General features: G+C 38.4%; 1 protein-coding gene across 3 annotated transcripts in view; it reads right to left on the bottom strand.

Annotated features, from left to right (window-relative positions):
* LOC101721703 (broad substrate specificity ATP-binding cassette transporter ABCG2) overlaps positions 1-12,654 on the bottom strand; it is an 83,808-nt gene that overhangs the window by 28,104 nt on the left and 43,050 nt on the right. For all 3 annotated transcript variants that reach the window (XM_087215841.1, XM_004848051.4, XM_021261053.2), the window contains exons 7-9: positions 6,576-6,727; positions 2,588-2,692; positions 1,759-2,003 (exon numbers count right to left, since the gene is read on the bottom strand). In XM_087215841.1, the coding sequence (XP_087071967.1) occupies positions 1,759-2,003; positions 2,588-2,692; positions 6,576-6,727 (502 nt within the window). The remainder of the gene's footprint in view (positions 1-1,758; positions 2,004-2,587; positions 2,693-6,575; positions 6,728-12,654) is intronic.

The following is a 12,654-nucleotide window of genomic DNA, read 5'->3' as shown; positions in this document are numbered from 1 at the left end:
AATGATAATCTTTTTGATTATTGAAACAAGACATCCTACCTTGTATCTTGAAAATTTCAAAGCAAAAAAAAAAATCAGTGCTTCAATACTATCAAGATATGAAGTAATTTGGCATGAAGAAAATCAAGTAGAAAATTACAATCAAGACAGGTGGTGCATGTCTATAATCCTAGAGCCGTGGAAAGCTGAGGAAGGAGGATTGCAAGTCTAGTAATTTACTCAGTCTGGGCAATTTACCAGATTAGTCAAACCCTGCCTCAAAAAAAATTTAAAAGCCTGGCACTATAGCTCAGTGGAAAGGTCCTGAGTTCAACCCCTCATATTGCAATCAATCAATCAATCAATCAATCAATACATACACACATACATACCAAAACCCCCAGAAAATTAGAATCATGTTCTGTGAAGACTAGTTTGTGAAGACCATAGTCTAGAAAGACTATTATTTAAAGAAATCCTTCACTAATCACATGTCCTTAAAAATCCCTTTGCTGATAAAATAATTTTAGGAGAAAAAATCCATTACCCTAGCATATTTTCACTACTCTCAACATACACTCTACTTCACTTCAACAGATCAAGCTTCCAAAATAAATGCCTATTGTTCTATCAACACACAGTATATCAGTGTATCAACGCACATGTGTATCAGAGTCTGTACTTCCACATAGCACAAGGGTTAAGAATATTCAGACTGTCAAACTAGATGCACAATAGTCTTTCTTTTGCATTCAAACATAATGTCTTATACTAGCACTGTCAGTACTAGCATTAGGGTACTTCCTATGATTTTCAAGGGTTTTATAGTATTTTAAGTCAGATTTCAAACATACTGACAAAAACAATGAACCCCATAATCATGTCCTGATTTTACAAGGTGTACTTGTGTTATTCTTTCTTACATGAAGAAGAGGAAATCACCAGGAAAACTAAATAAGGTACAATGGAGCACCTAACACTATCTAGGAGATTTAGACATCTGTCCTCCAGCCTCCAAACAGAAGAATTAAAAAAAAGCTCTCCAAATGTGTTATTCTATACTTCCAACATTTCTCAAGGTGTATTCTGAGTGTGTGTGTGTGTAACTGTGTGTGTGTTGGAGATTGAACGAAGAACCTCATGCATGCTAGCCAAGTGTTATACCATTCATCTTCCTGGATTATTGCAAATGGCTGTGTTCTAATCATACTCTGTCCAGAACTAACATGTATGTGTCTTGCACAAGACACTTAAAGCACTATTAAGGGCAAGTAAAAAAAAATCTACTGCATAAATAATACTAAAGGATCCATTTCTTACATCATCTCACTATTCAACAATGGTTAACTCAGGTTGATAGGTGTAATTTACCTGACTTGTTTTCAAATGACATCATAAAACTATTCTTGATTGGTAGGACACAAAAGTGCTTGTGTTCTTACATAAAAGCCAAATCACAAAGATCAAAACATTTGAAGACTATTTAGAGTGGGTAGCACTTCACATCCTTAATCCTAGTGCCCTTGAGCCTAGCATTGCACCATGAATCAATCCCAGCATCACACACTCTAGACCCGCCTATGACTGCCTGAGGTTTTGTGGAGACATCTAGACATAATCCATAACAGACATCTTATTTTATTAACTGTTTCTACTTCCCAAATACGGTAGGAATGAAAAAAATGTGAAGATAAATATAATCCAAAATTAGATTATATCAGAACCAAATTTCTCCCACATGACTGTTTAACAGCACAGTTAAAGAATCTATCAGGTTACCCGAGCTATAGAGATTTGAGGATCACCCAACAAGTTTTTGAATGTACGCCAGGCAATCCATTTGAATTGATGACAGAAAGGCGTGACATGGCTGGTCTTCTTGACTACTAAGCTCTTCTTCTGATCTCCTGAGAGTTGATCTAAATCATCTTTTATTTTTTTGCACATGGAGGACTTGGCATAAAATTCTGCTAAATTTTCTCTGACTGATTTTTTTCTCTTGCAAAGTTCTTCAGTCTCATTGGCTTGTAGGTAAAAGTAGATAAAGAAGGAAAACATTATTATCAGATAGCTATTGATTTAAATCATTTTTCTGTAACTTTCTTATTGATTAACATTTAAATTCTAAAGCTTGACTAATTAATATTACTAGCTTTAGTACTGCTTTACACATTAGAAAAGCATAGCTAGTGATCTGACTGCCATCATATCTTACGGATACAGCAAGCTCAATGACCTTTTCCTAATGTATTTGGATCCTAGTTTCTAAAATAGACTTCTTATCATACACAGTAACATGTCTTAATGTTAAGAATCTGGTCCCTGCTTTCTACTATGTACAAATGCATAATGTTTCTTATTTTTTAAATTCTATAAACAGTGAGCATATATATTGTTAATGGTAACTCACAACTAACAGTATTATATAAACGCCCATTCATTAATTAAATCAAAAACATCCACAGTACCTATGGACAAGACTCTGTTGACTCATATCAGAACACTGCACTAATGTGAATTCACAAAGACATGTTTTAATGAGACACCACATTGCTAACTTTCTGCCAGATCAGTTAAGCAAAAACACATGAATCTAAGGTTCATGTACCTTCACAGTCTTCTTCCTCTCTGTTTAATGGCACAGCAGAGGAGTCTCCACTAATCACATCCAGGAAAAAGTCAGCAGGATTGTTGTAGGGTTCACAGCTGTAACCTAAGAGAGAAGGCAATGCAAGAACATAGAGGATTCACTTTTAGAGAGTGGGTGAGGTGAGGCCTGGGAACATGGATTCTAACTTCTCCTTCATCTTCTTGCTCTCTTCTCTCCTTATCAATTCATCTTTTCTTCTTATGTATTTAATCATATAACAATTTACAATTTTCTTTCTCAGATAGACATATTTTTTGTCTCCCACACCAATTTTGGACTCTTCAGAGCATCTTATATTCATTCTTACCAAACAAAAATCATGAAACCCAAACAGATATTCTATGGTGCTTATTCATACTTATTCATAAATATAAAGCTGGGATAAAATAGTTTAATATGCCCATGTGCACTGTGTTCTCTAAGTTCCTCTAAGGAAAGCTGGAACAGCTTTATAGGTCAGCAATGACAGCTTCTCCACCTACTAAATTCAGAGGTCTCAACTGTCATCAGTGCCCACTGCTACCACTACCAGATCCCAAACCCACAAGGCCTGCGTGGTAAGCAGAAACAAAGAGGAACCAGGAGCCCCATACCCTCACCATCGCAGCCAGCCCAGGCCTGGGAGGGAAGAGGAGAGCAAACTACCAAATTCTAGCCAGTTCTGTTCCAGTTCTCTATAGCACAGGGCAGCAGAAGTGACAACCAAAACACTGACCCAACTGACGATAAGACCAACACCCAGAGGAGAGTTTCATTCCAGGGCAGGGGTGTTACCCTACCAGAGACTGAGTGAGAGACAGCCTTTGGAGACAGGCTTGGAGAGGGGGAGAGCTAGACAGGAATGTCCCAGGATACCATGGGAGGCTCAGGCTTGAGCCAGGAGGATCACAGCACCTGTATTCTGTGGAAGAAGACCAGGTTTGGTAGGATGGGCCTTACGGAGATGGCATTTATTCCAGTGGTGTGTAAACTACTGCTTACAACCAGAAGACATTAATGGTCTGAAATACTATAGGTAATATCTGGGTGGCCTAAGTGTCTTCACTAAAATTATAGACCTCTTTGCTCTGGTAAAGGGGATTTTTTTGAATGGTTTTTAGGTTTTGTCAGCATCTAGTTGATTCTTGATGTCCTTGTTGTCACTGACTTTACTACTATAAATAAGGTGACATCTGTTGCTATCAATTGGTTTTCTCTGTATGCTAATATCTACATTGCCTGGGGGTCATAAATAATACAGTAGCTCACTCCTGAAGTACTGGGCACTGGGCCAAAGAGTTGCAAACCCCACTACAAAAAACAAATAAACAAAAAAATAGAAACATGAAAAGATGAGGCAAAAAATACCTCTAAAAATTCTTGAATCTCCCAAAATTGGTTCAGGGGGCAGTGAGGGGTAGGAAAGCCTAAGCCACATAACAGAAGGGTCAGAAAGGGTATCAATGGAGATAAAAGAGTTCAAGAAAGTACTTGGCAAATTTAAATAAGACATAACTAATCAGATGATGATCCTAATGAAACAAATGATCAGCAAGACTAGAGAAGACACTAATAAAAATCTAATACAGCTAAAGAAAGAGATGCAAAACATCAATGCCCAGCACAGAAAAGAAGGGGAGTCCATAAAATAGTTCTAAACAGAAATCCATGAGACTTAAAGCATGATGGGAAGTATGGGTAGCAGAGTGACCAATGTGAACACAGAGTATTGGATCTAGAGGACAGGGCTGTGGTCAATGATCACTTTAGGAGAAGTACCTTAAAACAACAATAGGACATAAAAGATGGACCCAGCAGCTGCTAGATGACTCAAAGAAGCCTAATATAAGAGGAACTGGAATAAAAAATTAGAAGATGGCACAAGGGCATAAAAACTTGTTTGCAAAAGTAATAGCATAAAACTCGCCAGACACAGAAAATGAATTTACTATCCAGATAAGTGAAGCATGTAGAACCCCATATAGCCATAATCACTTTTTGACTAGAACTGCAATGGCACAAGAAATAATACCAAGAATCAACAAGTGGGGTAATATCAAATTAAAAATCTTCACAGAAAGAAAACCACCAACAGAGTGAAGAGACAACTTGCAGAATGGGAAAAAATTTTGCCATCTATTTCTAGGACAGAGGACTAATATCTAGAATATATAAAGAACTAAAATAAATAAACTTCCTAAAATAAAAGACCCAATCAAAAATGGGCAGCTGAAAATAACAGACAGTTCTAAGAAGTACAAATGGCCAATAAATATATAAAGAAATGTTCAACATTGCTGGCTATTTAAAGAAACACAAATTAAACTACTCTGAGATACCATCTTACCTAGAAAGAATGGCTATCACAAAAAAAATCTAAGAATAAGATGGCAAGGATGTGGAAAAAAAGGAACTCTTCTACATTGTTGCTGGAAATGTAAACTAGTACAACCACCATGGAAATCGATGTGGAGATTCCTCAGTTTTTTAGTTTTTAGTTTTAAAAATAGAAATTCCATTTGACTCAGCTATCCCTCCTTCAGGGTATCTTCCCAAAAGAGTTAAAATTATTGGGGCCAGGGATTTAGCTCAGTGGTTCTGCTGCCTGCCTCACAAGCACAAGGTCCTGAGTTCGATCCCTGGTAGCCAAAAAAAAAAAAAAAAAAAAAAGAGTTAAAATTATCATATTACAGAGATACATGCACACCTATGTTTACAGCAGCAAATTTATAATACCTAAATCTTGGAAACAGTGTATATGTCCATGAAAAATGAATAGATAAGGAAAATGTAGCATTTATACAGAATGGAGTACTACTCTGTCATAAAGAAATATAAACTTGAAGAACTTCCCGCTCTCCTTCCCTCTTCCCAGTCTCCCTCCCTCCCTCTTTTTTTTTTTTTTTTTTGAGACAATGCCTTGCTATGTAATTCAAGCTGGCCTGGAACTCAGGGTGATCCTCGTGCCTCAGCCTCCTGAGTGCTGGGATGATTACAGGCATGCACTATCAAGCCTGGCTTTCTCTTATCATTTGCCCCCCAAATTTTGTTTTACTGTTTCATAAAATAAAAAAGAATATTCTGAGAATAAAAAGAAAACCAAATTACCATCTGTCATGCTGTCATAATTCCAAATCCTCAAAGTAACATTCTAGAGAGAACATGGCTAGCACAGCACACTTAAACTCTGATCTCAATAACTTCTAGCACAATCATCTGAACTGGGCTTGAAGTCTGACTCAAGTTCATCACCTCTGGACTCCTCAGACCCATACATACCGAATTAGTTTAAAATCATAGAGATTAAACAAACAGGAAAGACAACTAATGAATAACTACAACTGTAGTTGGGGACATTTTGGTGAGAGACATCTATAATCATCTCCCAATATTTCTAAAATGAAGTAGATTACATGAACCATTAAAAGTACCACACAATTCAATTTGAAAGAAAAAGAACCAGGCAACTTCAAAATATCAGAGACACTGAATTAGCCATCTCTTTACTAATAGGTCATTCACAACCACTCCTGGCCTAAATCTGCAATCCAATGTTATTAGAAAATGAAGTAGCATCTCCACGATCCCTCTCCAAGGCAGAGCAAGATCACATCCTAGGGGAAAAATTGATAAATGACCAGCTGTGATGTGGTCAATGAGACAATGATTCTGGGTCTTTCCAAAGATGTTCACTTGACAGAATAACTGGTTGGGAGTCCAACATGTTAGTTACTGAACTGTCAGGCATAGATCACCACACCTAGGGAGCACAACAGACAAGGCCCAGGATGCTCAGACACGCAAGAAATAGAGAGAAACCTAAACACCAAGAAAATGATGCCAAATGAAGAAAAAAATTGGCACCAAATTGGCCAAAGATGTTTTAGAGTACTGGAGCCCAAGGTATCAAACAGTACTCCTGAAGATTCCATGTATGAAGGACTTGCTGCAGGAAGGTCAGCCATACCTGATGACGCAAAGTACTGCACAGCCTCACTTGCAGGACCATGGAACACCAGTTTTCTGGAGGCCAGTAACGTGAGACTATCAAACATCTTGAAGATGGAATCCTGAGGCTGATGAATGGAGAAGATGATTGTTCGTCCCTGCTTAGACATCCTAAGTTAAAAGAGGGAAAACCAATCATTAAACATCTGAACCTTGAACTGGGATCATCTGTTCCCAGTTCACTTGATTATCTCTTACAAACTTCTCATCTCATTTCATATTATCAACTTGTTACCCGAGGAAACTAAATTCTATGCTTTTATTAAAAAGGCTACAGGATCTTAAAGAATACACATTAATAGTACGGAAGCCACTGGAAGAGTCATTGAAAATACTGATTACTGGACAGTCTTACCAGACATTGAATTATAATTTGAAGGTAGAGGAAGTCTCTATTATTAACAAGCATTCAGGTGATTTGTAAATACTAAAGTTTGAGAATTATTTATAGACTAAATAGTAAACAATGATCATATGCCCAATTCTCATTAATCACTTATGTCTTCTAGCTCTTCTGCATTATTTTCATTCTTCTGTCTTGATAATACAACTAACATCACCAAATACTATGTATTTGCTTTTAGAGGTAGGCACATTTCAATTTTTGCAATGTCGTTATAAGGCAGGTCCAACATTATTATTTACTTCATTTAAAAAAATTTTTATTGGTACATTTTAGGTATGCAATATAATGACATTCATCATTGGAAATTTCCACCTTTATGTAATCTCTCTCAGTTCTTATTTTTTGCCCTTCCCCTGTCCTCCCCTCAACCCCTCCACCCCTCCCTATTTGCAAAGACTTTGTTTCTATTTTCTAATTTTCTCATATTAATTCCATTCCCTTCTTTCCTTTCCCCAATCCCTCCCACTTCCCCTTCCCCTTTGGACCTTTTCTTCCTATTTCACAATATCTATTATGTCTTTTGATCCTTATTTACACTTTCGGTTTCTCACACCAGAGAAACTATTCACTATTTACACATCTGTCCTATTTATTTCACTTAAGAGTATCGCCTCAATGTGCTATCATTTAGCTATAAATGTCTCTAATTTCTCATTCTTTATGCCTGAGTGGTACTCCATTTTATTAAAAAAACACCACATTTTCTTTATCCAGTCTCCAGTTGATGGGCATCTGGGCTGTTTCCAAGTTTTAGCTATTACAAACTGTGCTGCTACAAACATGGGTGCACATATATCGCTGTGATATGATTCTTTTAATTCTTTTGGGAAGATACTCAGTAGGGAAATACCTGGGTCAAATGGGACCTTTAATTCTAGTTCTTTGAGGTATCTCCATACTGATTTCCACAGTGGTTGCACCAGTCTACACTCCCACCAACAGTGGAGCAGGGTTCCTTTTTCCCCACAGCCCTGTCAGCATTTGTTAGTGGTTGATTTCATGATAGCAGCCATTCTTTCTGGGGTGAGGTGGAATCTCAGCATTGTTTTCACTTGCATCTCACTAATAACCAGCGATACTGAACATTTTTTCATATGTTTATTTGCTATTTCTACTTCTTTGAGAAATGTCTGTTCATTTCAGATGCCCATTTTTGGATTGGGTCTGTAAATTTGGGAGGTCTGATTTTGTTAAGTTCTTCATATATTCTAGATAATAAACCTTTGCTGAGGAGCAGCTGGTAAAATTTTTTTCCCACATTGTGGGTTGTCTCTTCACGCTGTTGGTGGTTTCTCTTGCTGTTCAGAAGCTTTTTAATAAGAGATCCCACTTGTCGATTCTTTGTGCTAGATCATGTGCAACTGAGGTTTTATTCATTTTATCAGTAAAGCTTAAAGGGTTAAACAATTGGCCACAGGCTCACAGTTAATAGGAAGAAAGGCCAAGATTCGATCGCTGGTCTAATTTCTTGGAAGAAACATTGCTAAATTATGTTTCACAGGAGGTATTACATCTGGATAGAAGAAAAAAGGGTCAAAGTCACTGTTTAAACTGTTATTAAAAATATCTTATGAGAAAAGTTACTTCGATTTAAAATCTGATAAGCACCTCCTGTCTGCTAGTGCTATGGCCATGAGTGTTCTGCCTCAAATTAGCCAGAAGATCAACATTTCAATACAATGTGGAATAGAAGTTGCAAAGTATTCCTGGTAAGAAAAACAGGAGACTTAGGGCCCAGTCTGAAGATGATGTAAGAATATGAAAAGTCCCACAGGAGTGAGCTAAAAAGAGATACTCAATATGGAAGAAGGAAGTTATGAAATATGAAATAAAAAGGTCCATTCAGGAAACTACAAAACCTTAATATGGGAAATTAGGAGTGTGTGTGTGTGTGTGTGTGTGTGTGTGTGTGTGTGTGTGTAGATGGTACTGGGTGACAATGATAATTAGAGAGATTCCAAAATGAGCAAAGCAAGCCCATTTCACATCTTCACTTAGAAATTGGTACTTTGGTTGGTAGGCAACAGGGAGCTGGTAAAGAACCCAAAGCAGGGAAGTGGGGGAGAGGGGCTGTCTGAAATCCTTGCTACTCAGAATGTTGTCTGAGGACCTGCAGCATCAGCAGAGTACCTCTTAGAGTCTCCCATGGAGAATCTGAGTTCCACCTCAGACCTACCGAAGCAGTCTCTGCATTTTAACCAGATCCCAGGTGATAAGTATGTTGAAACTTCTCTACCTGAGGAGGGATGGTGGTGTAGTGTGTAGTGGAAAATAGAACACTTTTCTATACCAATTCATTATTCTTTAATTAACATTGTAACACAGAGATGAGAAAAATAGTGTGGATATGTTATGTAATGGGACCTAAACTCCAGCACCATAAATTGACATCTTCGTGTATTATGCAGTTGAGATCTCACACTTAGGATGTTTAAAACTTTAGACATTTCCCAACTTCCTGTTTCTTCCCTTCTAGAATATAGACTTGGCCCCAGAAGCATGTGTGTCAGAGGAAGAAAGATAGTGAGGGAGAGAGAGGAGAAGCCTCAAAGTGGTGTATCTGGGAGCTAAAAAAGTGGGTAGAGGGGCTTCCAGAGATGGTGGACAAAGGGAATGACCAGAGCAATTAGGAGATTTGTTGCAGCAAATAATTAAATTACTTGACTGAACAATTGACAAAATATTTTGAGATAATGGGAGCACAATCTCTGCTGCCTAAAGTCACAAACATGGAAAGCAAAAAAAAAGATGAAAAAAATCTCTAAGGTGTTAGCATGCTAGATTAAAACTAGAAATATAATTAAAAACTCATAAGTTTTAAAAATATGTTATATTAACAGAAATAGTCACTGAAGTTATGTTCACATGTGTCTTTCTAATGGAAAAATACATACATGGCCTAGGGATGTGGCTCAGCAGGTGTGTGTGTGTGTGTGCACGTGTGTGTGTGCATGAGTGCATGTATGTTTCTAGTTCTGTCTACGTAGGGTCTAGAAGATGACATTCCAGTAGCAGTGACTGCACTAAGAAACCAATGATGACCCCTAAAACACTGCTCATGCAGAAATAAATAAAACAAAGCAAACCAGTCTGGAATACCAGGTGACCAAAAAGTGAAGAAATACTAGAGGAAATAGTAGGGAAATTTCAAAGCAACACAAAAACCACACTGAATGGGCTTCCATTGGCCAAATCAAGGTTAACAGATTACCATCCTTTACAGAGCATGATAGGAATAAGAAAGGGAAGAAATGTTTTCCTTACATAGAACATCAACTGTTTCAAGTTCAGCAACCACTTCAAGTACTAGTAGTATATGCTAAAACTGTCCTGGAGAGATGTGGTAAGGAACAGAATAAAGACAATAGCCAATTATCTCCCTTACAAAATGCTAATCAGTTCTAAAGGGGAAAAACAGTAAGGTCATAGCAGAACACCACCAGACACGAGCAGGAACAGATGACCAAGGTTCGCATCGCCTATTGTGGGTGCAGCCCCAGGTGTGTTGCACTGAAGACACTGCAGCATTTCAGGGGCTGAATCCGCTCGTGGACATTGGGACAAACCCAGGCTGAGATCATTCCATTAAATGTACTAAGACTCAGAAGGACATGAGACACAGGGAAAGACTAGCAAGCAGTTCTAGAGTAGGAAAAAAACCAGAAAAAATGTGTGTTTCTAGAGAGGATCCAGAGGCCTCCAGAAACAGACACCAGAGAAGCTGGTGACTTCTGAATGGAACCTATAGACTGGATGGTGGCAAAGCCCTGCATGTTGACCTCCTCACTGGGAGGGTGGAATGGTGGAATGTCCTGATTTCTTGGAGTACTTAGGGGTATCAGGCATGATGCTGGAAAAAAAGTATGTATGAGGAGCAGAAAAGGAGAGAGAGGGGGCAAATGAAGTAAAAGAGAACAGCTGAGGAATCTAGATGAAAGGAGTGGGATTCTCTTTGTACTATTCTTGGAGATTTGTGTAGATTTGACATTATTTGTATTAATTTATAAAAAATAGCTAAAACTTAATTTTTGAATATTTTTCCTAAAAAGGCTCCTTCTGGGTTCCAGGCCACCATCCCTCCCACCGCTCCCGGCCCAGAGGGAGGGGTTTCTGAGCCACCATCCCACTGCTCCTGGTCCAGAGGAAGGGGCTTCCTGGCCAACATCCCGCCTGCTGCTCCCAGCCCACAGGAAAGGGCTTTTGGGTCACCATCCCTACCGCTGCTCCCGGCCCCTGTCCCACCTCACCCAGCTCAGAGGAGGTAATCCCTGCAGGCGCTAACAGCCCCCCGCCCCAGTCGAAATGAGAAAACACGTAAGTAAGTCTCAAAAACAGACTTCCAGATCACTTACAGCAGCCACAAAGGGAAATGAGATGGAACACTCTGATACTCAACCACCTGGACCCACTGAACTGGTAACAAAAGGGGATGTGGAAAAAATGAAATCAGACATAATTTCTCAGATAACAGGAGAAATTGTGCCCCTAGTGCAAGACATGATTAATAAATCTAGAGAGGAGCTCAGGAACATGATGGAATCCCAACATAAGAAACAAATGGAATCCATAAAACAGATGCAAATACATTTCTAGGACATGAAAAACTCCATTGAAAGTCTACACAGCAGAATGAGCCAATGTGAGGACAGAATTTCAGATATAGAAGATAAGATTGCCATTAGTGACCAGGAAAAGAAAAATTGCTTCAAAATTATAAGGGAACATGAGAAATCAATCCAGCAGCTGCTAGATGATGCAAAGAAGAATAACATAAGACTGATTGGGCTCAATGAAGAAACAGGAGAGAGTGGAGATGACATAAAAAATCTCTTCACAGAAATAATGGCAGAAAACTTCCCAAGCAGGGGAAAAGAGCTTGACATACAGATAAGTGAGGCATATAGGACTCCAAATAGCCTTGATCAAAAAAATCTACACATAGGCATATAATTGTTAAGATTCCAGAAATACAACAGAAGAACAAAGTTCTCCAAGCAGTGAGAGAAAAGAAACAAATCACATACAAAGGAAAGCCCATCAGAATCACAGCAGACTTCTCAACACAAACTATCAAGGCAAGAAGAGCTTGGAGTGACATATTCCAAGGCCTAAAAGAAAACAGCCTCCAACCCAGATTGATGTACCCTGCAAAACTATCTTTCAAAATTGATGGAGAAATAAGACACTTTCATGACAAAGAGCACCTTAGGAACTTCGTGAATACCAAACCAGCACTCCAAAGAATTTTACACAATATCCTAGGAACAGACATTGAGGATCACAACGCCAGGAAGCAAAGCAGAATGAACCCATCTGCCATGACAAGAAATTAAATGTGAAGGGGGAGAACCCAGCAAAAAGAAAAAGTCATGGCAATGACAAGTCAGAATGTTTCAGTTATAACTATCAATGTTAATGGTCTCAATTCACCAATCAAAAGAAATAGACTGGCAGAATGGGTCAAGAAGCAAAATCCAACAATATGCTGCATACAAGAAACACACTTCATTCAAAAGGAAACTCATAGACTGAAAGTTAAAGGGTGGAAAACAATACTGCATGAGACAGGAACCCGAAAAAAAGCAGGAGTAGCTATCCTCTTGGCAGATCAAGTAGATTTCAAACCAACATT

This window comes from Heterocephalus glaber, unplaced genomic scaffold, assembly GCF_053883595.1.
Source record: "Heterocephalus glaber isolate CG9 unplaced genomic scaffold, H.glaber_assembly_v1.0 deba00001454, whole genome shotgun sequence".
Taxonomy (NCBI): domain Eukaryota; kingdom Metazoa; phylum Chordata; class Mammalia; order Rodentia; family Bathyergidae; genus Heterocephalus; species Heterocephalus glaber.
Note: the sequence above shows the minus strand (reverse complement) of the source record. Positions and strands in the feature narration are given on the sequence as shown.